This window comes from Prionailurus bengalensis, chromosome B3 (genome assembly GCF_016509475.1).
Source record: "Prionailurus bengalensis isolate Pbe53 chromosome B3, Fcat_Pben_1.1_paternal_pri, whole genome shotgun sequence".
Taxonomy (NCBI): domain Eukaryota; kingdom Metazoa; phylum Chordata; class Mammalia; order Carnivora; family Felidae; genus Prionailurus; species Prionailurus bengalensis.
The window spans coordinates 146578604-146602815 of NC_057355.1; the positions used below are offsets into that span (position 1 = coordinate 146578604).

The following is a 24212-nucleotide window of genomic DNA, read 5'->3' on the forward strand; positions in this document are numbered from 1 at the left end:
TGGGAGGTCCGGCTGGAGGCCTGAGCGGGCTGCACGGCCGGGAGAGCAGGGCAGCGGCTCCGAGCCGGGCTACGGTGACTGGCGGGGTTCCGGGAGGGGCATGAGTGCCAGGACAGGAGGCAGAATCGACACCGTACGGGCCTCTGGGACCCACACGGCAGGTGACAGGCCGGACAGACCCACACAGGAGCTGCTGCGCGGGCAGAGGCGTCCCTGCTGCAGCGGCGAACGAACCCGCCATCCCGGGACCCGATCCAGAATTGAGGCCCGCTGCTGCTGGCCCGTCCCAGTGGGTCCTCCCGGCTGGGGGTGCTGTCTTTTGTGGGGACACTGAGCGCCTCCGTCCTGCCAGCGTGGACTCTGCACCCCGTGGAGGGAAGGAAGAGCATGGGGGGCCTGGAAACGGCCCCCCAACTGCAGGACAGTGGGGAGTGTGGGCAGGGCCATGCCGCCTGAGCCGAGGGCCTCAAGGGCTTCGCGGCCTCTCCAGAGACACCCCAGACCGACTGCACGGACAGCAGAGGCAGCAGCGAACCTGTGTGGCGCAAGCCAGCCGCGGAAAGACAAAGCTGCGTGCACACGAGTGCGAGTGCGTGGAGAATGTTCTAGAATAAACGCGGTCACCCTGGGGAGGCCACTTGGGCGGAGGGTGGGGGACAAGAGGGCTTCTCTGTTCGGTTTGAATTTCATGATCCGTGTTTATTCACAAATCACTTGCATGATTAAAAAAACCCCAAACTGGAACAGATTACATGGGAGCTTGGGGACACGAAACTGTCAGGCAGAAGGAAGGCGGTGTGGCGGCGTGGCCCGGCTGGCCCCCTTGGCTGGGAAGGGCCCGGTGCCCTCCGGCCTCCCCGCCGGCTCCCTTGCCTGGGTCCTCTGCCGCCCGCCCCGCCAGGCCAGGCGCACATTGGGACACGGGGCGCGCCAGCTGGGTGCCGGGGGCATGTGGCCCGTCCCAGCGGGGCTTCTCGGTGGTCCGGGCCCTCTGCGCGGCTCTGACCCTGTGGCCACTGGGACCCCGGGCTGGGGACCCCTGACTTCTGCTTTGGGAAGAGGATGTCGTCTGGACAGGAAGTCTGGGGTGGGTGGCCTGGGTGGCTGGAAACCCGGCCCCGCTGACCTCAGCCCGCAGGTGGTCCGGGCTCACCGTCTCGTGGCCCAAGATCCCCCGCGGCCCCCGGCGGCTGCCCCAGCGGGAAGGAGAGCGGGAGTTTCCCACAGGCCCAGGAGACCCCCTTCGGCCCACGGCCAGAACTTCCTGCGTCCCGTGCCCATCCCAGACCCGTACAAGAAAGGGACACGGTGAGTGCCCACCGTGTGGGGGGCAGGGCTGCCCCTCCCGCACCCGAACCCGCTTCCATCTTTGGCGATGTGATGGTCCGCGAGCCGATGACTGTCCGTTCCTGCTGCATTCCTCCGTCGACGGACGCTCGGGCTCTTTCCGTACTTTGGCCGTTGTCGATAGGGCTGCTAAACCCGGCGTGCAGTGCCCCTTCGAAACAGCGCCTGTGTCCCTTGGGTAAATACCTGGTGGTGCAGCTGCCGGGTCATAGGGGAGATCTATTTTTGGTTTTTTGAGGACCCTCCGCGCTGTCCTCCAGAGCAGCTGCACCGACGTGCGTTCCCACGACACGGAGGTGCTTCTAAGGAGCGGCGCGCCTTCCCAGGTGACCCGGCGAAGGAGCTGTATTGCGACCTGAATTTCATCAAGCTGGAAAAATCCACGTCGGCGCGAGGAAAAGGGTCGGGCCCGCGAGTCGCCCACCACGAACTCTTTGGCGCCAAGAGCTTCTGGAAGTTTCCCACACGCGTGTCCCTCTTGTTCGGGCCGCGTTTATTCCTCAGGTGGAGAGCGGGTGACATTCTGCTTTTAAGTCGTGCACGTCTTCTATCCTCACGGATCCGCCCCGGAGACGACGTTGACGCTTCATCGAGGTTGTATTGTTTGGACGCACCCCTCACTCTGCCGTTTGCCGGCCGCCCGCCTGTGCTGGCTGCTCTCGGTCCCCTCCCCAAACACGTGGCCCGGCGTCCCCTGCGGTGGCCTGCAGGAGAGTGGGTGGCCTGCGAGGGTCGGGGTCGGGGGCTGGGGAGCCTGTGTCCCCCAGGTTGAGCCAGGTGTCTGGGGGGACGTCCAAGTGACCATCACCGTGAGGTGGGGGCCGGGGCTCTGAAAGGTCAGGGAAGGGGCTACGGGGCCTCTGTGAGAGACACACGCGCTACTAAGGGGTGGGGGGCTTTCCTGCCATGTGGCCCGTCCGAACGCCCCTCATGCCAGGCGGCTGGGGGACAGCCAGGGCCACGATGACGGGGGCACCCCGCAGATGGCACCCCGGATCTGAAGACCCTGCCGAAGCCGAGCCTTGGCCTCCAGTCTGGAGGCAGATATAAAGCCACATTTGGGGGCTCCTTCCCGCTCCCCCCATCACCAGGACAATTGAAGGGTGTGCCTGTGGGTCCTGGGGGCCGCTTGGGCTCTTTCTGGCGGGCCCTGGTGCTGGGGGGCAGCCCCACGGTCCCACTCCAGCTCGCTCTGGTCGGGGCGCCCAGGGACATCACACAGGCCACCGTGCCCGTGCGAACACCCCCTCTTTCCCGCGTGGTGCCCAGCCCTGTGTTGTTCTCATACCCGATTCTTTTAATTACTGGTCACAGTGTTTACCCAGAGCCTTTACAGACGGTCCCCGCCGGGCTGGGCCTCATCACACACCCACAGCGTAGGGAGAGGCCCCGGCCTCCAGCCTGGCCGAGGGCTGCGCGTCCAGGCGGTGCGGCCCCACCGTCCTCCAGCCCCGTCCGGCGCCCTGCAGGCCCCCTGGATGGCTGGAGCCGGCCGGGGTGGTGACGGACGTCCCAGGACTCCAGTCGGTGCAGGGTCCCCTGCCCACACCTCCGTCTGTGTGCGGAGCCCCGCCCGCTGGGGACAGGCAGCGCTGGCGCAATTTGGCCCAGCGCCCAGGACGTAGTCAGTGCTCAGTAAATCGCAGGCGAGTAAATCACCGCCTGCGGGCTGCCTCAGACACCACAAGGGAGCCCACGGCTCGGGGACGACTTGGCCTCCGCGGTCCCTCTCCTCGCTGGGGGGCTCCTCCAGCTGGCTGGCGTCTTCGGCAGGGTGATTTGAGATGGGCATCTGGATAGAAGGACCGGATGGAGGGGCACGGGGCGTGGAGGGGGGAGGGGAGAGGGAGGGGGAGGGGAGGGGAGGACAGGGAGGGGCCTGGGAGGTCTTGAGCTGAGGTAGGAAGAGCTCCCCTCTCTGTCCTCCAGGGCCCAAAGGCCACTCTCCTTCCAGCGTCTTCTCTGGAGGGGCATGGGCTTTGCCCCTTGAAGCGATGTTCATAGCAAGGGGCTGTGTGCTGCCCCCAGCAACCCTGGCTTTACGGAGAACCTTCTCGATGAGCCAGAGGAAGCACCCATTTCTGTGATATCCCGGGGATCCCGGGAGAACGTCCCTGACAGGCATTTCCTACCTGGCATCCCCGTGTCCCACCAGGTGCCAGGCCGGTGGTCAGAGGTCACAGGACGCTGAGCCCCCAGCTATACAATTTCCTGTCCAGGGTGCAGTGTCCCGGGCCAGCTCAGGGCCCCCTGAGGGGCCAGCTCCCGCTCGCTGGGTCTTTGGGGAGAGTGGCCCCCCTTGCTCTGTCCGGCAGTCAGACCCTCACGGCCCCCGTGTGCCCGTCAGGGAGGCTCTCCGTGAGAATGTCGTCCACAGGCACCGACGGCACCTGGGAAGTCACTTCTCTGCCTCCTCGGAGGCTCTGGGCGGGAGGGGTGGGTGCTGGGGGCTGGGCAGGGCCCTGCGGGGAGGGGGGACTGGGGCGGGGTCCCCCTCGGCCCTGCAGAGAGTGTCAGACTTTCTCCCAGACTTTCACGATCATCTCTGTCTGAAAATGGGCTTTTGTTCTCCCCGGCATCTGTGGGTTTTGATGGATTCTGAAACATTTAATAAATATTTGACTTCCCGTTTCAAAACGTTCTGTGTTCCTTTTAGACTTCCTTATGGAAAGACGTGGGGATATTTTCACCTTGGCTCCCTGGCAGCCCATGAATCGGGGGCAGCATGGGCGTCTTGGATCCCCGACCCCAGGCCGGGATCAGGGTTGAGGACCAGAGCTGAGACTCAGTTCTCTGAGGTGTGGAGGAGCCAGGCCTGGGGCCGGGAGGGAAAGACCACCCCGTGCTTTATGGGGGTCCTTTTAGCAGAAAGTGAGCTGGGGGGGCATAACACAGGGGCTGCTCCGTGAGGGTCACAGTTCTGCAGAAACCCAGCCTGAGGGGGGGGTGAGTGCGGAGAGCAGACAGGCGGGGAGGACCTCCTCAGAGGCAGGACGGCACAGTGGGTGGGACCCAACAGCACGGGACTCGAGTTTGAATCTAAAGCCTGTTTACTCAGCTCTAAACAGCCCAGAGGGTTCAGTGCTTGGCACGCTGGGGCTTAGCAGATGCTCGGGGAAGCTGGCTGTCACAGAACATCATCAGCTATTGTCACCTCCCTGGGCGAGTCCCGGGGGATGGCTGTTCATGCCTCCACAGCCTGGGGTCCAGGCCCCTGAGATGACTGGGGAGGATCCTGGGCTGGTCCCGCCACACCCCCGGGGCTCCCGGCCCTCTGTCCCTGCGATGTCTCTCCCGCCCCGCAGCAAAGGCAGCGGGCACTATGAGCTTCCACTCACTCGGTGGCCTGGGCCGGGTGTCCCCGGAGGGGCGTGGGGGCAGCGGGGCTGTGCTCGCCCTGTGGGAAGGGGACCCCTCCCTGCAGCTCACTATCTAGTCTCTGCAGCCACATCTGGTCGCGATGGGCGTGTCCCCCAGGAGAGCCTGTCTCTCACACCACAGCAAATAAGGCTGCAGGGGGGCCCTGCTGAGTCTGGGGGCACCAGGCTGTGGAGGGCACTCCGCGGAGACCTTGGAGTACTTCGGGGCAGCACCCGGCACAGCTCTGTCCAGCATCCAGTGTCTCCAGGGCTCATGGGGAGTATCAAGGAAGAAGATCATCTGAGCACGGCAGCCGGGACATTCTGCACGGCGGGACACAACCCAGTGGCAGGGACAGGGTCGGGGAGGAGCAAGCCGCATGTTTTGGAGAAGCAGGAGAGGTGATGCTATGACTCATTTTATGTGTCACCTTGACTGGGTCACGGAGTGCCCCGAGATTCGGTGGAATATTACTCTGAGTGGGTCTATGAGGGTATTTCTGGATGAGATTTGCATTTAAGCTGCTAGCGAAGCAGAGGGCCTCCTCCACGCGGGTGGGCCTCGTCCACTCAGTCGAAGGGCAGGATGGACCAGAAAGGCGACCCTCCCCGGAGGAAGAGGAGTTCTCGTGCCCGACGGCCTTTGAGCTGGGACATCCTCTTTCTCCTGCCTTTGGATTGCGGATGGAAGATCGTGGGGACCTCTCAGCCTCCAGAGCGGTGAGAGTCGGTCCCGCGTAACAGTCTCTCTGTGCGCACGCGTCCTCTCAGTGCTGTTTCTCGGGGCGCCCGGCTGACGGAGGCACCAACGAGCAGCAAACCCCGGCTCCTAATGGGAGCTGAGGCTCGTTCTACGGGAGGTGTCGGGTCCGGGGTGAAGAGGGCCACCCCCACTTTTCCCACTGGGCCCGCCACGCGGAGCCTTGAGGATGACCCGGGTTAGAGGAGGGCGCATCCCTGGGCGGTCCCACTGGCCGCAGGCTGGGGGAGATGTTTGCAGTCATCTGGGAGAGCCGCAGGTGAGGGAGGGGCCGCCCCAGAGCCAGGCTGTGCCGGGGGCAGGGGTGGTCTGGGCCCCGCCGAGCCCGCTCCGAGCCAGGCAAACTGGGACCGGCTGCTGTGGGGCAGGGGGAGGGCACGTACACGGGCGCACGCACAGAAGGGCCCTTCGCAGACTCTGTGGTCACGGGTCATTTCTGGAGCCCAGACCTGGGGGGCACCAGGCTCAGGGATGACGCGGGCACGGATGAAAGGTGCACGTAGTGAGGCGGGGCCGCCGAGCCCCTGGTTCCCTGGCACACGGAGCGCACCCCGCCTCCCCCACCCTGCGCCCGGCAGGAGGCTGTCCTCGCTCATCTTGTAAATCTCACCATTTACAGCTATTGACGGGCACGCATGGGGCCCATCGACCCCTGGGCGGTGTGTGCGCACGGCCAGGCCGCCGCCAGCATGACAAATTGGCAGATCACCGGCCACGCTCTCCGACGAGCGACTGTTTCCGCGAAAATGAGAAGTAATGATCAGGACCAGAAGCAGATTATCAGGAAAGACTCCAGCGACTTTGCAGGCCATTCTGGCTCTTCTAACAATCGGGGCCTCCCGGTTCTGGCGCCATCAGTGTCCCCGACGAGACGTGCGGGTGCAAGGGTGGGGGCAGGGCAGGGACGCGGTGGGACGGGCGCTGGCGTGGCGCCCCGGTGGGCCGGGGGCGGGGGCCCCTCAGGGACGTGAGCCGGGCTCGGAGACGTGGGGCCATCGGTGTGGCCGACCCCCCGGGAGAGGTGGCCATTCCTAGAGTTGAGGCCCACTTGCCCACAGCCTCCCTGAAGCCCCGGGCCCAGCATCAGACGGAAGGAGGTTCAGGGACGGGTTCTCCGGCCCCCAGGCTCGGATTGCGGCCTGGGGTCCCCCACGGAGGCCGTGCGGAGGCTCCGTGTTCCTGGAGCCCCACGGGCCAGCTGTGACTCGAGGCCCGGAATCTGCCGTTGCAAGGACTCAAGAGGCCGGGGGCGGCCCGGGTGCAGGAGCCCCGAGGGGTCTCCGCTTGTGGGGCTGAGACACAGCCACTGAGGGGTTAAAGCAGGAAGCGGCTTGCAGAGCCGTGCTAAGAAATGATGTTCTGCTGTTTGACGTCATTTTAATTCCATTTCAAGGGCATTTAATCTCATTTGCCCGATGACTGATCCCTGGCTGTGGATGAATTAACACGCGGCCCCTCCTTGGAGGGGAAGCAGGACCCTTTTAACGGAGACATAGCGTCATCGTGTCCTGCTCTGCCTCGCGGGTGGCCACAGGGGCGGGGGCGGTGGTGAGGGCCTGACCCTTGGGTTTGGCATTTACTCAGCCCTCGGAACATTCCAGAAGGGTGCGGGCCTGCCGTCTCTCCTTGCCTCATGCTACTGGGTGGGATACTCCTATTCCTAAGGCCCGGGACAAAGGCCCAGCCCGTGCTTTGAGGCAGGTTCGGGGTCCAGGTGATGGCACGTGACGGTGTCTGGGGGGCAGGCGGTGTGGCCCTTTGGGCTCTGAAACCTGGGCTGGAAGGGGGAACCAGGTGCCCTCAGAGCCGGTGGCTCCTTGCTGCCTGAACTGGAGGAAAAAGGCTGCTTTATTTGGGGGTCACGTGTCTCTCTGTCCATTCACATCCCCTGGAGGTCTTGGGGAGCAGGTGAGGTCACAGCTAGGGAGGAGAGCGGTGCCCGTAGGGGACGTGACTTCTGGTGACATTCCCCCCTCCACCCACATGTGGCTTCCCTCCTACTGGCAGCTCCATTTTCCAGAAATTTCTGCTTACTCTGGTCTGGACTTCACTGAGCTTTGGGGACTTGAGGGTGCGGCTGTGTCCAGGCTTGGGGCCGTGGGATCCGCGTGAAGACCGTTCGCCCCGCCACGCAGGACTCCGGGGCGCCATTTGCACAGAAGGGCTCCCTCTGGGCCGTGGAGGGGTGCAGGGGCGGGGGGCTGGGGCAGGCGGGCCGTGCCGGGCTCTCCGTGTGGCCTGGCCGCGGCCGTGGCCTCAACACCCAGTGCCCAGTGAGGGCTCAGGACGTTTGCTCCCAGTCGGGACGACTGTCCTTACACCTGGATGCCCAGACCTCTGACCTCGGGGACTGGGGGACAGTGTGGCCCACAGGCTGCCGGTGCAGGGACATTGGGTTGTATTCAGAAGGGTGGATCTTAATATTTCAGACCCCGCAGACATGGCCATTGGGACTGACATTAGGGTTGGCCTCAAGCATCCATCACCCTGGGGATGCCCCAGGCCCGTCACGATGTCACCCTTCCCTGCTGTGGCCTTAGGGAGGTGAGGCCTGAACAAGCCAGGCAGGCTGGCTCCGGTGTGTGGGAAAAGGAAGCCAGTCGGGCTCCGTGGGGACGAGGGAGCTCGTGGTTCGTGGGTGCTCTCAGCCAGCGCCCCTACTTGAGACTGAAGCCAGCCGGAGACGTCTGTCTGCCTGTCATTCATCCCCCAACCCTCTCCCCCTCCCCCCACCCCTCCCTCCCTCCCTCCCTTCCTTCCTTCTTTCTTTACTGTCCTTCCTTATATCCACCACACATCCACCCACCGACCAATCCATCCATCCATCCGTCCGTCCATCCATCCGCCCATCCATCTATCCCTCCATCCACGTGAGAATTCAGTGTCCATAGCATCCTGAGTTTTGCGACAGAGGGTAGTTTTGGGTGAAGGCTGGGATGTGGCAGCTCAGAGGAGGCCCTGCTGCTCGCTAGCTAACAATAATTCCTTCCATTTTTTTGAAGTTTATTTATATTGAGAGAGAGAGAGAGAGAGAGAGAGAGAAAATCCCAAGCAGGCCCCACGCTGTCAGCGCAGAGCCCGACTCAAGGCTCCACCCCACACACCGTGGGATCATGACCTGAGCTGAAATCAAGAGTCGGATGCTCAACTGACTGAGCCCCCCCGGCGCCCCAATAATGTCCCTTTCAAACAAATCCACCCACAGAATGAATCATTGGACCCGGTATAATGTCAGCCCTTTGTACGACCTTTCAGGAGGGTGAGATTTATCAAGTAAACAATAATCTTTGCCAGACCCCCAATCTGGGTCTGGAAACTGGTTCGTACAGCTCTAGGAATTTCCCGTAAGGCTCCTTGGAAGTGGTGACAGCCAGAGCGGGGTCCCCAGAGCAGGGAGAAGCAGGGTGGGCGGGAGCTCCGCATTCCCCATAATTTTAACAAAAACGTTGTGCGTTGGCACAGGTGCGTGGTCGCGGAGATCCGTTAGGCCGCAGAGTGCAAAGTTCAGAGAGTGAGTTGCCTCCCCAGCTGGGCTCACGTTTCAACTGTGTGACCTCGGGCCAGTGACTTGACCTCTCTGAGCCTCAGCTTTCTCCTCAGCAAACTGCAGAAGCTAATTCTAGCTGGCAGGTGGCTGGGCCCGACAGGTGCTCATACACGGTGGCTGTTAAGGGCCCTCTCCCGCCTAGACCCTGCTCTGGGGCCACGCCCTGTGTCCTGTCCGGAGAGAGGGCGCACCAGCTATCACGCGTCACTTGTCCCCTGGCAGGTCCCAGCCCACCCCCCACCCTGTCCAGACTGCCAGCCGGAGCCTGGGAGGGGAGCTGGCTCTCCGTTATTGGATTATCTCATTTGCAAACAATAAATGTCAACAGCAGGGGACCTTGTCAGACTCCCCTTCCAGGATGCAAATGTAGCCTTTATCTGTCTCTGCCCTTTATTAAAACAACCACAGAGCCACGCGGATAAACAAGACAATTAAATGTAAATGATGTCACCTCCCTCCTTCGTTCCCATTAATGAGGCGCCCAGGCCCTGGCAGGAGATGGCGGGAAGCCGGAGATGCCGAATCCGATTAAAACGCAACCAAGAGGCAACACTGACCTTTCGCTTTTAACGACTGACCCGGCGCCCGGAGCTGGTGTGACAGCTGGGACCGGCCCGCGCTGATTTTTACAGCCATCACATTTCAGTAGAGAATATTCACTGTGTCCCCATAACGGGCTGCCCTTCGGTGCAGATTGGACTCCACGGACAGGGCTCCCCCGGCCCCCCGCCCAGTGCCGCTCCGGGGGGACAGGCCGTGGGGATCTCGGGAGGAAGTGGGGGACGGGTGGGACAGGGCACGTCCCAAGTACTGGCCAGGCCGCACGGACCTGTCCCGGGTCCTCGGCAGGGGGATGGTGCCACCCAGCATCGATGTCACCCGCACTGCCATCGCCGCGGCCGGTAACGGGGCCACCTCCGCGGTTCTCTATTACTGTCCCCTGCACCGTCACCACTGTCATCACTCCCACTCCTGCTATTCCTACCGTCACCGCCTCCACCTCTGTTTCCGGGGTGGCCGCAGTGACATGACGGTCTTCCGCAGCTGGCGCCGGCACACTTCGCGGTCCGCTTTACAGAGGGCGCGGCCGCACCCCGGGCATCAGGGGCCCGAAAAGGACAGAGGTCTGACCCTGCTCTTGCGGGGAGCCTGGCGCCCTGGGACGCAGGCGCTGGGAGCGGCTGAGCTCTTGGTCCAGATGCGGCCCGCGGGGCAGAGTGAGGCCCTGCCGGGAGGTGCCCCATCCTGGGGGCCGGCCCCAGGGGCCCCGGGGGTCGGGGATGGGGGGAGGTCTGCGCAGGGGTAGCTCCTCTTTGCCGGGCAGAGGCGCATGGCGGACCCCGAACCGACGTCTGGAAAGTCCAAACACGAACGCTCTCTAGCAGATGTTGCCACGACGTCCGAGGCGCTAATTTTGTGCCCCGTGTAACCTGTCCCCGGGGACCTGCAGGCTCAGGACCTGCTCAACAGGGAGAAGGAGGCCTGGGCTGCCACCCGGCAGAAAGCGGGGACTCCTGGTGCAGGATTCTGTGGTTCACACCGCCTGCGCCAGCAAGGTGAGCGAGTGCTGGGGACAGCCTCCCCCAAACCTCTGACAGGACCCTGGGCCGCAGCGGGTCTGTTTCCCGGGGCAAAATCAGCACCGGGGTCCCTGTGGGTGTGGGGGGCAAGGGGAGCAGGCAGTGTGACCCCAGGGGGACCACGTTCTTCCCCGCCTGCCTCCCTCTCGTCCCAAACCCACCCGCACTGAGAGCTGGCGCCCTGCCGTGCCGGCCTGGTCCAGGGCCAAGCCGAGGGAAGGTTCCGGTTAACAGTCCAGACTCTGGACCCAGATATCTGAGCCCAGACGCTGGGTGACCCCAGAGCCCTGCTCTGCCTCGTGCCAGCTGTGTGACCTGAGGCACGTCACTTAACCTCTCTGGGCTTCCGTGGACTCTTGTAAGGTGGGAGAGACGGCGGCGTCCTCCCGCCAGAGGTCTGTGTGAGGGTCGTATGCTCCGCCACCCTCCCCTCCCCCCACCCCCCGCCCTGCACGCACATGCGCTCCGCAGTACGACAGGGCAACAGCAAGTGTTCATGTTACTTTGACATTATTGCGGACAAATGCGCCAGAATTTAAATAACTCTGCATTAAATATGCAGTCAATTAAGCCCTCCCAGTGGTCCAGAAACACTCTGGGAGCACCAGGGAGAGGCAGTTCTGTGTACTGTCAGGTGTGGCTAATGAGGAAGCTGGAAACGGGCTTCGGGAAGCTTCTGTACCTCCAGGAGGGCCGTCTGTGTCCTCCTGTCCGGCAGCCTACACCGCGGCCCCAGGCTCGTGAGCCCTCCGGGCGGGGAGGGCGGCTGTGGTTCATCCCAGTGCCTGTCCCAGACCGAGCTCAGCCCGAGGCCGGGAGGGCGGGCTTGGCGGAGGGGAGGCTGCAGGCCGTTGCTGGGGCGTCTGGGGGAGAGCGGGGAGAGCCGTGTGGGGTGGACCAGGACCAGGAGCAGGAGCAGGACCCGGGGCAGAGCCTCTGAGCCCCTAGGGTCCTCGGGCTCTCTGCCACCCCAGGCTCTGGAAGAGATGCCGCCTTCAGGTGTGGGGCACATGGAGATCGGCGGTACTTTGCGGGAACGCACTTTTGCACCAGACTTCTGGCTGTTGGTCCAAAGAGCGGGGCTGGCCCTGCCGGGACAGGGGGTGCTGGGCAGTGGCTTGTCGTCGTGTGACCGTGCGAGTGGCACCGCACCCCAAATACCCTGTGGGTCTAAAACGGGCGGGGGGCCTTCTCGGGACCTCCCCTGGTGTGACAGTCTCTTATGGTGGCCACGGCGAGGGACCGCAGACTGGGGGGCCGACGAGGATGGAAGGCTGGCCTCTCTGGGTTCCGGAAGCTGGAAGTCCAAGGTCAGCGTGCCGCAGGGCCGGCTCCTTCTGGAGGCTCTGGGGGGACCTGTCCCATCATCGCTGGGGGCTCCTGGGGCTCCGGCTCGCAGATGCCTCACTGCGGTCTCTGCCTCCACGTACGGCCCTCGTGCCGAGGAGGCCACTCCTCCAGGCTTCTGAGGTGCTGGCGTTAGGACTCCAGTGTGTGAGGGGACCAGCCGGGGACCCGGCTCAGCCCTTGATGCCTGAGAAGCAGCCTAGAACCCAGGGGCTGGCCCTGCAGGGGCTGCGGAGTGGGAGGCGGGGTGCGCCCCCCCAAGGGCTGCCATCCGGGTCTTGCCGCACCCCACGCTGGGCCCTGATGGGGTCAGGCTGCCGCAGCTCCCGGCTGGAGGCCGAGGCTGGAGAGTCCCGTCCAGCCCCGCGGCCAGTCTTGGGCCACGCGAGGGTGATGGGGACGCGCGGCTGAAGGAATGGGCACAGCGAGGGAGGCATCGACCCGGGCAGGGCCCCCAAAGCTGCCCCCGCCCAGAGGGGCCGTGCTGGGCCGCCCGGCGCCCGGAGAAAAACAGCCCTGGCCCAAGTAGGGTCACCTCCCAGCTCGGCCTCAGGCTGGGACCCCTCGGGGCACCTCTCCAAGCCCCTCCCCCACCCACTGGGCCGGGGAGGGTCTCCCTGCCCAGCCTGCACCACGGAAACCCCTCCTCACCCTCCCCTCCGAACTCGCCTTTCTGGGCGCTCTGCAGGCCAAGGGGACCTAAGCACCACAGCAGGCTGGGCACCCACATTCACGTGGGCGATCTGTCCACGGCATTGTCAGCCTCTGCCCCCGCGTTCCCGCGGCCCCCTTCCTGCCAGGTCCCCACACTGAGACCCCATGGGAGGCTGACTTTTGCCTGAAGGTTAGAAGATCCCTCCTGCCTTGTGTCCCCTTCCCTGTCACTGGCTTAGATAAGACTCATGGATGCCCCCACCTTAACCCAGGACAAGCCAGCCGTGTTCTCAAGTTCAGAGGCCACTCTTCCAGGCTCTGTGGCTGGAGCCTGCCCGTGGGTGTCACCGTCCCAGGGACCGTGGGTGGGGGTCTCGCGGTGAGTACACTCTGCTCTCTCCCCTAGTCACCCATTCCTGTGCCCCCGGCTGCCTGTCCCAGGGGCCAGCTTACATGTGCCCTCCCCAGAGAGGCCTTTTTCGTCCGCATCCTTGGACCCCCCCCCCCCCCGCCCCCCACCGGTTTGGCTGGGACCACGGAAGGAGCCTAGGGTCTGGGATGGGAGGAGGGCTCTTCGGGTGCCAAGGTGAGGGAGCGTGAGCCCCGGGCTGGTGTTGAATGCAAGGGCTTGGGGCTGGGCCTGGTACCACAGGGAGACCCCAGCCCGCCCCGGGGGGGACACCTGGACTTTGCCCGCTCAGGTAGCCGGGTGCTTCCGGCTGCACTGGGGGGGTGGGGGGGGGAGGGCGGTCACTTCTTTTTTAATTTGATTTATTTTCATTTATTTTTTTAAGTTTATTTTTTGAGAAAGAGGGCAAGCGGAGGAGGGGCAGAGACAGAGAGAGAAACAGCGAGAGGGAGAATCCCAAGCAGGCTCCCAGCTGTCAGCGCAGAGCCCGACTTGGGGCTCGGACTCAGGAACCGTGAGATCGTGACCTGAGCCAAGATCGAGAGTCTTGATGCTTAACCCACCGCGCCAGCCAGGTGTCCCGGGGTGGTCACTTCCGCAGCAGGCCTTGTGAGCGAGCCTAGCGCGCCTCGAGCGCGGACAGAGCCGCCAAGGCGCTCAGCAGGCCGTCTGCACCCCTGGGTTTGGTGGGGACACAGGGCCGTGAGTAGCTGTTTGGGTGCAGCTGCTGGAGCCCTGCTCCTGCCCGCGGAAGGGGCTGCCTGGGGGGCTGGGGAGGGTGGTGCCCACGGGGAGCAGCTGTGCCCGAATCTCAGAGGGCAGAGGCCTCCGCCAGGGCCTCCCATCTGTCCCTCGGTTTGCAAAAGGCCGGTGCGTTTGGTCCCGTCAGTCACGGAGGCCGGGGTTTGCCCACCCGCGTGGGGTTGCCGGCTCCGACCCCCGGGGTTCCCGCCTGGTGGTGCCATCTGTGGGCGTCCCTGCAAGAGGGGAGACCGCCCGCCCCCGCGCCCCACAGGGATGGCAGGGGCGGCCCAGAACAGTCCGGGTCAGCGCCCCTGAGTCTGGGTTCCTCAGAAGCACATCCTCAACAGGCCTCCTGCAAGGAGGACTTAGGAAGAAGGTTCTGGAAGCTCCTGTAGGGAGAGAGCGGAGGTAGGTGGGCGGGGGGAGGCCCAGCAGAGGAGTGGCCCCCAGGAGGTCCAGGGAGCATAACCCAAGGGGGCGTCAGCCTCCGAGTGTCCTGGAGAGAAAGAGGCCAATTTGCTGGCGGACTGAGACCACACCCTCCAGGGGCGCTGGGGGCCTGTCCTGGAGCGCCCCAGCCGGGACCCCTGGGCACATGAATGCCCCCGGGGGGTCCGCAGTTTACTCATCCTCTGAAGGGGGGCCGTGACCAGGACTCCCCAGGGTGTCTGCGAGGCCAGGACCCGATGAGAGTTTGGGGGCTGCACCGTGTGACCCACAGCAGGTGGAATCTGTCTCAGAGGGCACGCAGGGGGCCACAGGGCCCGAGATGGGGAGGTCAAGGCTGGAGCCCCACCCCCAGCACGCCAGAGGCCTGAGCAGGACAGGGTGGGGCGAGGAAGCTGTTCCCCGCACCCTGGGGGACCTGTCCTGGCGGCCCCTGGACACGGACCCCGCAGATACCCCTGGCCCGGCACCTCGTTTTTCCACTTCGGCCCCTCCCTGGCTTCCTGCCCCCTCCGCCCACCTCCTCCCGCCCTTCCTCGGGCCTATCAGGGCCGGGTCTGTTTATGCAGCTGGAGCCGGAGGAAACGGCCGCCACGCGGCCATTAATCAGGGGTGGACACTGGAAATTGCCCGAATGCTGGGGACTGCTCTGGGGAGAAACACAGGTGGGGAGGCCAGGGCGCACGGACTGTGGCACTTCCGGTGGCCGTGGGCACGGCCCCTGGGCCCGGGCTGATGAGGGGGCTCCTGGACGTGCTGCCCTCTCACCCCGCTCCTGGGCCAACCTTTCCAGAGCGGCGCCCCCTGTGTGCTCCAGAGGGACCCCGGCAGGTGGGTGGGGCCGGGCGCAGCCCCTGGAGGGTGAGCAGGGGGGCAGCGGCACCTCCCAGGGTGCAGGTTTGCTGGGGTGTTAATGGGGTTGGCCAAGTTTGTGGGGGAGCGCCTTGGGGGGGTTCTGCTCTGAGCAGGGGGGCCCTCAAGTACGGGCCCAGGGACTGACCCGTGGTCCAGGGCTCAGGGCAAGTCTCCAGCGAAGCAGCAACAGAGCCTGGTCCCCTGGCATGAGGGCACCTGGGAGTCACACAGCGGACAGGACCCCACAGCCATGCAGGCCACATCCTGACACGTGCTGGCCTGCGTGCCTCCAGGGACAGGCTCTTGCTTCCTGATGAGGAGACGGACAGGGGCCAGACAGCAGCGTCCCCAGGCGGCCAGCCGCCGCCCGTTGGCCGCGCACCAAACGGGGGCAGAGGGCTGATGGGCTGGATCCTGGGGAGGGACACCAGGCACTGCCGGCCTGCGACCCCCCCCTCCCCCGCCAGGGCTGTAGGCATGACTGCGGCCGGCCAGCCTCCGCAAAGTCCAAAGGCCTGCTCAGTCCCAGCACAATCAGAACCCCTACCCTCGAGGCACCTCAGAGAGGCAGAAACTGTCAGCCCTAATTGTCGATTCTGTAAATTAGACAGTAAAGACAGATGTTCTGAGTGTCGGAAAAACACCGTCAAATAATCGGGTTATTCTCATAAGAGGAGAGGCCATTTGCTACCTGTCAAACGGCATCCTGCACCTGCTTGGTTGGGTAGAGGCCGTCTGGGGAGGGCCCCAGAACCCTCCAGGCCCCCAACATCTGGGGACACACTCAGTGGATGTGGGGACCCTCACCGCCAGCCAGAGAGGCCTGGGCTTCCCTGCAGCCTGCATGTACTTGCTCAGTGTTCCCCACCAGGTGGGCCTTCCTCGTGTCCCCACCTGCGCCGTGGTCCTGCGGCCCCCTTGCCTGGGGCTCTTGGTCCCCCTGTGCTCCCTCTGCCCCTGGGGACCCCACTGACACTATGCCTCTCTGGGGAAGGCCTCTCGCCCTCCTAGAGGTCCCGCGGCCTGGGCGGGGCGGTGGAGGGACAGGTGGGTTGTCAGGGGCCATGTCTGCCCTCTCTATGGCCTTAGTCCCCCCCATACAGACTGTTTCCACCCCCCCCCCCAGTGGGAAATGCAGCCGTAGGTGAGAAGGTGCCTGACCCAGGGGCTCTGTGCTTCCTGCTGGGGTCACCACGGGGCCCACGGCAACACCTGTCCCCAAGGCTGCAGCCACAGTGTGCTCCAGGGGCGCCCTGCCGTGCTCAGGCAGCCTGGGGACAGGGAGCTTATGCTCTCCTGGGGCTGCTGCGACGTGTGCCTGGCGCCCTGCACCTGTCCCGGGAGCCGTCCCGGGCACGAGAGGGGCTGGGTGAGGCGTGAGGGGCTGCACCGTGGCCGAGGCGCCCCCGCCAGCTCCACCAGCCCCAGGGAGCTGCGTCCTGGCCACTTGGAAGCTCTGGTGTGGGCTGTGGGAGTGGGGTGAGGGCAGCGTGGGCATGGCCGTGGCTTTCATCCCTCCACCTGACACAGCTCCACAGGAAGCTTCTGGGCCCAGCAGCCCTGTGTGATTCGTGGGAGGGAGAGTGTGCAGAGGGGCAGGAAGTGACCGGGGTGCCCCCAGGTCTGTCCGTCCTCAGGGTAACAAACCACCCCAAAGCCGTCTCGCTCAGCGGTACTAGGATGTGGCCATGGAAGCGACTTTGGAACTGAGATGGGGCCGGGGTGGGGGGTGGGGGGGTTAGAGTATGCCAGGCAGAGGCACAGCGAGTGCAAAGGTCCTGAGGCAGGAGGAAGCAGGATAAGTGCCAAGGGCTAAAGGACACTGGTGTGGCTGCAGGGCAGAGGGGGCCGCGGGACAGCGAGAGGAGGCTCCGGGTGCAGGGGGCACTAAGTGAAAATGAAACACAACGTATCAAAGATTGTGGGACACAGTGAAAGCAGTGCTGGGAGGGAAATTTATCGTCAAATGCATACACCGGAAAAGAGGAAATGTCTCAAATCAATAATATAAACTCCTGCCTCAAAAATCTAGAAAAAAGAAGCGCAAACCAAGCTGAGCTAAGCAAACGAGTAGAACGAAATAAAATCGAAAACAAAAACAATAGAGAACACCAATGAAACAATGAGGTGTTCTTAGGAAAGATCAAGAGTATGGACAACCCTCTAGTAAGAGCAACACGGAAGAAGTGAGGACACAGGTTACCAATGTCGGGGACAAAGCAGGGACATCACTACAGACTGAGGACATCAAAAGGACAATAAAGGAATGGCATGAACAACTCTACATAAATTTGACAACTTAGTTCGAAATGGACCACTTCCTAAAAAAAACACAAACTACCACCCCTCACCCAATAAGAAATGGGTCATTTGAATAGCCCTCCAACTATTAAGAAAATTGAATAATAATGTAAAACTCACCAAAAAAACCCCACATCTCTACGTCCATATGGTTTCAGTGGAGAATTGTAACAAAGAATTCAAGAATAATTGGCATCGATTCTGCAAAATCTTCTCCAGAAAACAGAAGGGGGAACCCTTCCCAATTTATTTAAACCACAGTCAGTACAAAAAAAGAAAACTGCAAACTTACATCCCTTATAAATAGAGACACAAAATCCTTAACAAAATTCTGGCGAAGGAGAGTCAGCAAAATATAAAAAGAATTATTCACCATGACCAAAGGAGATGGGAAGCTGCTCTCATATTTGAAAATCAGTCAGTGTGATCTACTGTCTTAACAGGCTAAAAGGGAAAAAAATCATATGATGATATCAATCTGTGAAGAAAAACCAGTTGACAAAATTCAACACCCATTCATGATAAACTCTTAGCAAAATGGCAGTGGGGGACTTTTCTCACCTTGATGAAGGGCGTTTATAGAAAAGCTACCGCTAACATTATACCTAATGTTATAACAAGTGTATAATTAGTACTAAATTCTTTCCTTCAAGGTTGGGAACAGGTCAAAAGTGCCTGCTCTTGCCACTCTGTTCAATATGGTGTTGGGGTGCTAGCCAGTGCAATAAGGCAAGAATAGGAAATAAACAGCACAGGGATCTGTAAGAAGGAAGATCATCCCCGCTTGCAGGTGGCATTACTGTTTACACAGACAAACCTGATGAATCTACAAAACACTTGTGGAACTAATATAGGAATTAGCAAGGTCGCAGTATACAAGGTAACAACCAGTTGCATTTCTATATCCTGGCAATGAACACGTGGACACTGAAATTAAAGATATACCAACATTTACAGTTACTCAAAAAGTGCAATATTTAGATGTAAATATAACAAAACATGTATAGGACTGCAAAATGCTAGTGCAAAGAGTCAAGGAAGATCTCGATAAATGGAGAGAATATCTGCGTTCGTGGGTTGGAAGATTCAACGCGGTAAGAGGCGTCAATTCTCCCCAAGCTGATGTGAAGGTTTCACGCGAATCTTGTCAAAGTCCGGGCAAGATTTTTTTGTGCTACAGACGAGACAATTATAAAATTATACACAGGAGCTAAAATAGCTGAAAGATTTTTGAAAAAGGAGCATTGAGGAGTCAGTCGGCCAGATTTCAGGACTTTTTGGATGGCCACTTTAATGAAGCCTGTAGCACTGGTAAAGAGACACACGGATCGATCAATGGAACGGAACAGAGAACCCAGAAACAGACCCAGACCCGTGTGCCCAGGTGATTTCTCTTCAATGGAGGAAAAACAGCCTTTAAACCAATGTTGCTAGAGCAACGGGGCGTTCATAAGAGAAAGAACTAGGGAAGGGATCACACAGGGGACCTGGGACTGGGAGGCTCGGGGACCCCCCTTCTATGATCGTCTGGGCTGCGTCTGCCTCTGCCCCTCCGGGGGTCTCCATCCCGGCTGGGGTGTGGGAGACGGGCTGTGGGGTCTGCCAGGTTCTCGGGGTCACACTCGGTGAGTGTCCAGGCACCACGCTGAGGTGAGCCTCCACGGCGGGGCCCCTGAGACTCTGGGACAGAGCCCTGGAGCCACAGGACAGACCGGCACGGGGTTACCACCCTCCGCGCGCCGGACCCTCAGTGTCCGACAAGGAGCTGAAGTTCTGCACCCACCGTCTCCACAGGGGAGGGGCGGGCCGACGTGCGTGGGGGCTGCCGGTCGGACCCCAACCCCTCAGAGCCCGGGCGGGCCCTCGGCCCCTGAGGACTCTCTAGCTGGCCCTTCTTGGGCATTCTGTGCCCACCCAGACCCAGCTGAGAATGGAACTGGGTGTCCTGTGGAGCCGCTCGGGTGAAGGGACCGGAGCGGTGGCCAGTGTGGTCCTAGCTGCCTGTGGAAGCCTCATCGGTGGCCCCCTGCCCACCCAGCCCCGGCCACGGGAGGGGGGCTCCCTCTGCCGTGGAACAGCCTGGCCGTGCTGTGGCACCTACCTCAGACGTTTTAATTGCAATGCCCTATGAAGGGCTTAAATTAAAAATCAAATACTCAAAGCACCAGTGCCTTTTAGATGACTAAAATTAGAAGCTAATTGAATTTTCCTAGGGAAAAATATCTTGTGGAAATTTAATTAAGGCAGTAAAAGACCGGGTTTTTAAAAATAGATATATATGGTTTTTAATTCAGGGTTATTTGCAAAGCAAATTGAAAAATAAAAAGAACCGCTCTGATGAGGAGATTGGGTGGAGACAGAGAGGGACGCAGCGGGGTCCCTGGGCGTGAGCGCGGCCGGGCGGGGCCTGCACGCCCTGGGCCGGCCACGAGTCCTCCCCGCAGCCGTGGCACCTGGACGGTGGCTGTCACAGGGCGCGGCCCCTCTGCCCTCTCCCACCCCTCCGCCGCGTCCTGGGCCTGTGTTGCGGCGCCTTGACCATACGGATGGCCTCCCTCACCCAAAATTTGGTCCGGGTGTGGACACGCTACGGGCACCGGAGGCTGTGGAAAAGCAGGGTCAGCTAGCTTTGGGGCGTGGGAGGGCCGGGGAGCGGGCTGAGGGTCCCCCTGCAGCCAGGGCTCCCGTGGTTTGAATTTTGTGCGGTTCCGAAGGAGGGCCACTGGACATCCAGACTCTCCTACGTCCTTGCTCACCTCACCTCTGCCCTCCTGCCTGGCTGAATGCCTCCCCACGTGGGGGCCACCTTCTTCTAACCCATCCTTCCTGGGTCTCCTTGGCCCCGGCTGGTGGCAGCTGGGCTGGTCTTTCAGGGCTCAGACTTTCGTACCCGGCCTCTCCCTCCAGCTCCCTCGTGGTCGTTGGCCGGGGACGGGCCTTCACCGAGGGGCCGGGATTTGGGACAGGCAGTGCTCCGTCCCCGAGAGGGTCAGCAGACGGCTCTTTGGAGGCCTGTTCCAGTTTGGCTGCCCCGGGCCGGGAGGCTCTGCCCCGTCCTTGGGACTCACCAAGGACACCCGGTCCCTGTAGAGCCGCGGGCTGCCAGCTCCCGCCCTTGCCCCCCGGTGGGCCTGCCACTCAGCGGGGCAGCCGCTGCCGCCGTGTCCCCGTGATCCGACAGGCACCGCCGTGTGCCGGGAGGCGGCTTGCAGGTCGCAGGAAGGGCTACTGAGTGACAGGCCAGGTGATGGGGGCTGACAGCTGGAGGTGGGGCGCTAGGAGGGAGGTGTGTGTGTGCACGTGGGGTTGCCGGCCGCCCGTCCGGCCAAGGCCACCTGTCCCTCCTCTGCACTTGCTCTCTGGGTTGGAAATTCAGGGTTAATTCTGACGGGCACAGGCTTGGGTCCCTGAGAGCGGACAGGGCATCTGACCTGACTCCCCATCTGGCTCCAGGCGGGGCCTGAACCCCCTGCCCCTTCTCTGAGGAGTGGGAGGGCCATCCGGGGCTGGGAGCTGGGGGCTGGGAGTAGACGGGCTCGGGCTGTGCAGCTGCCCGCCGTGGGGGCATTGGGGTGGCCAGCCCCCACCAGGCGGCCTCCTCGTCGGTGGCCTCACTTGCTGCTCTAGGACCAGAGACGACACCGGGTGGGGAAGGGGCTCCGTGTCCTGGCCTCCCTCTCATGCCTGGAATGTGCACTTCTGGGACAGACGGAGCTCAGTGAGCAGCTTTGGTGGGCCCGCTGCCGCCTGGGCACACTGTCACCCCCACATTGGGTCCTGCACCTGTGTCCCCATGCGTTCACGACACTCAGGGAAGAGCCATCAGCGAGCTCCCCGGCTGTCTGCGGCCAGAGCCTTTGTTGGTTCAGACACGACAGAAATGGTTACACAGTGTAAGTAGATGATGGGCCGATCAGAGTGGCTCCTGAGGGCTCACCGGCCAGCTCCCGCCACGGGTTCGGCCCCGCCTGTCGCAGGCGGGCACCCGAGGGCCTCGGAGCACCGTCCTCATCTCTGGTGGCCTCCGTCTGCCACCCCAGCTGTGGGGGCGCACCAGCGGGCTTCTTTGTGGGCGGTGTCCCCGTTGGGTCAGAGAACTGGGGAAACTGAGGCCCAGGGCAGCTGAGCCAGACAGTCATGTGTGCTTTCCAGCCCCGCCCCCCCTTTGGAGAGGAGTGGCTCGGCTACGGGGCCTGATCTCCAGCAGGACTGGAAAGCCACACGTGGCCGTGTCCCCACCTGTCTCCAGCATCCCTTCCCTCCCGGGTTCTGGCGCCTTCTCTCTGCTCTTCAGGGCGGGAGGCCAGGAGTGGACCAAGGGTCCTGGGCTTCCCCAGGGTTCCCAGTCCGCACTGAGCCTAAACATTGCCCACTGTACCCTCTCCTTAGAGGCACCGTGGGCCATGGAAGGGGGGTCAGAGTCTCATCCTGAGAGCCGAACTCCTTCTGGAAACATCTCCAGCCTAGACAGGAAAGCAGGGGTCAGAGTCTGTCAGTTCTGCTTCCAGCAGGGTGGGGGGGCTCTGGGTGCACATGACAGAGGTCATAAGCCTCTTGTGACCATGCATAAGGACTGCGGTTCAGTGTTGAAATGTGCACAACCTGGGGCCCATGTGCAGAACTCAGGGCCTGTATGCAGAACTCGGGGCCCGTGTGCAGAACCTGGGACTTGTGTGCAGACCCCGGGGCTTCTGTGCAGAACCTAGGGGCCCATGTGCAGAACCCTGGGGCCCGTGTGCAGAACCCTGGGGCCTGTGTGCAGAACCTGGGGCCCATGTGCAGAACCCGGGGCCTGTGTGCAGAACCCAGGGACCCGTGTGCAGAACCCGGGGCCCGTGTGCAGAACCCGGGGCCCGTGTGCAGAACCCGGGGCCCGTGTGCAAACCCAGGGACTGTGTGCAGAACCTAGGGGCCCGTGTGTAGAACCCTGGGGCCCGTGTGCAGAACCCGGGGCTCGTGTGCAGAACCCGGGGCCCGTGTGCAGAACCTGGTGCTTGTGTGCGGAACCCTGGGGCCTGTGTGCAGAACCCTGGGGCCTGTGTGCGGAACCCGGGCCCTGTGTGCAGAATCCAGGGACTGTGTGCAGACCCCAGGGTTTGTGTGCAGAACCTAGGGGCCCGTGTGCAGAACCCTGGGGCCCGTATGCAGAACCCAGAGCTCGTGTGCAGAACCCGGGGCCTGTGTGCAGAACCCGGGGCCCGTGTGCAGAACCCGGGGCCCGTGTGCAAACCCAGGGACTGTGTGCAGAACCTAGGGGCCCATGTGCAGAACCCTGGGGCCCGTGTGCAGAACCCGGGGCTTGTGTGCAGAACCCGGGGCCCGTGTGGAGAACCTGGTGCTTGTGTGCGGAACCCTGGGGCCTTTGTGCGGAACCCTGGGGCCTGTGTGCGGAACCCGGGGCCTGTGTGCAGAACCCAGGGACTGTGTGCAGACCCCAGGGTTTGTGTGCAGAACCTAGGGGCCCGTGTGCAGAACCCTGGGGCCCGTGTGCAGAACCCAGAGCTTGTGTGCAGAACCCGGGGCCCGTGTGCAGAACCCAAAGCTCGTGTGCAGAACCCGGGGCCCATGTGCAGAACCCAGGGACTGTGTGCAGACCCCGGGGTTTGTGTGCAGAACCTAGGGGCCCATGTGCAGAACCCTGGGGCCCGTGTGCAGAACCCGGGGCCCGTGTGCAGAACCCGGGGCCCGTGTGCAGAACCTGGTGCTTGTGTGCGGAACCCTGGGGCCTGTGTGCGGAACCCTGGGGCCTGTGTGCGGAACCCGGGGCCTGTGTGCAGAACCCAGGGACTGTGTGCAGACCCCAGGGTTTGTGTGCAGAACCTAGGGGCCCGTGTGCAGAACCCTGGGGCCCGTGTGCAGAACCCAGAGCTCGTGTGCAGAACCCGGGGCCCGTGTGCAGAACCCAAAGCTCGTGTGCAGAACCCGGGGCCCATGTGCAGAACCCAGGGACTGTGTGCAGACCCCGGGGTTTGTGTGCAGAACCTAGGGGCCCATGTGCAGAACCCTGGGGCCCGTGTGCAGAACCCGGGGCCCGTGTGCAGAACCCGGGGCCCGTGTGCAGAACCCAAAGCTCGTGTGCAGAACCCGGGGCCCATGTGCAGAACCCAGGGACTGTGTGCAGACCCCGGGGTTTGTGTGCAGAACCTAGGGGCCCATGTGCAGAACCCTGGGGCCCGTGTGCAGAACCCGGGGCCCGTGTGCAGAACCAGGCCCATGGTGCTGATTGAATTCCAGCTCCTTCAGCCACTCTGATGCCAGTCCACCAAATGTCCCTCTCTTCTCCTTCGTCAGGGATCTCCCTCCCCTTTTAGGGGAGGCCCGCTCACTCACCTGGGGCCGCCTGAGGACTGCTGAAAGCTGAGGCCCTCCCCCCATGTGCAGCTCCCCCCCGCCCCCGTCGGCCCCCGCCGGAGCCCGAGTGGAAGTGAGGTCTGAGTGAAGGCTGTCATGCTTCCGGCAGGTGCCGTCTCCCGTCCTGCTCCGTCTCCCAGCCTGGCCCTTCAGCTCCCACTCAGTCCCAGCCCGCGGGCACTGTTCCACATTCACGCAGCGGCCTGCGCCCAAGCAGGGGTGAGGGGTGCCTTCCTGGCTGAGGGGGCCCCACCTCGCCCTAGCCTTGCAGCTGAGAGATGGTCTCAGACCCCTTCCCCAGATGCAGCCTGAGAGGGAGGAGGCATGAAGGGGCGGGGAGTCTGGGGCTGTAAGACAGACCCAGCCAGCCCTCCAGACCCATCACTCCCCACCGCCTCACCCCCGCTGTCCGTGGACCTTTTAGAATTCATCAGGTTCCTCGCACTTTAAAATGCTCGGAGAAAAGGATGGGTTTTAAATTAGTGAAGCCTTTTTACAGGGGACATTTGTC

At 62.7% G+C, this 24212-nt stretch overlaps 1 protein-coding gene across 1 annotated transcript; it reads right to left on the minus strand.

Moving 5' to 3' along the window:
- Positions 1–12113: 12113 nt before the first annotated feature.
- LOC122468128 (basic salivary proline-rich protein 2-like) lies at positions 12114–21489 on the minus strand. Its single transcript, XM_043554561.1, has 6 exons — positions 21239–21489; positions 20848–20973; positions 20419–20578; positions 15266–15463; positions 14715–14843; positions 12114–12347 (listed from the first exon to the last, which is right to left on the minus strand). The coding sequence occupies exons 1-6, from the start codon at positions 21487–21489 to the stop codon at positions 12114–12116; spliced, it is 1098 nt and encodes a 365-aa protein (XP_043410496.1).
- Between the last annotated feature and the right edge of the window lie 2723 nt (positions 21490–24212).

Bases quoted from the DNA above. Each gene is read 5' to 3' on its own strand.
- LOC122468128 (XM_043554561.1), bottom strand. From the start codon at position 21,489: ATGACTGTCTGGCTCAGCTGCCCTGGGCCTCAGTTTCCCCAGTTCTCT. The intron at 20,974-21,238 runs GTAACCATTTCT...CTCTGGTCCTAG, and splicing joins CCATCATCTACTTACACTGT to AGCAGCAAGTGAGGCCACCG. The intron at 20,579-20,847 runs GCCCTCCCACTC...CCTGTCACTCAG, and splicing joins CCAGCTCCCAGCCCCGGATG to TAGCCCTTCCTGCGACCTGC.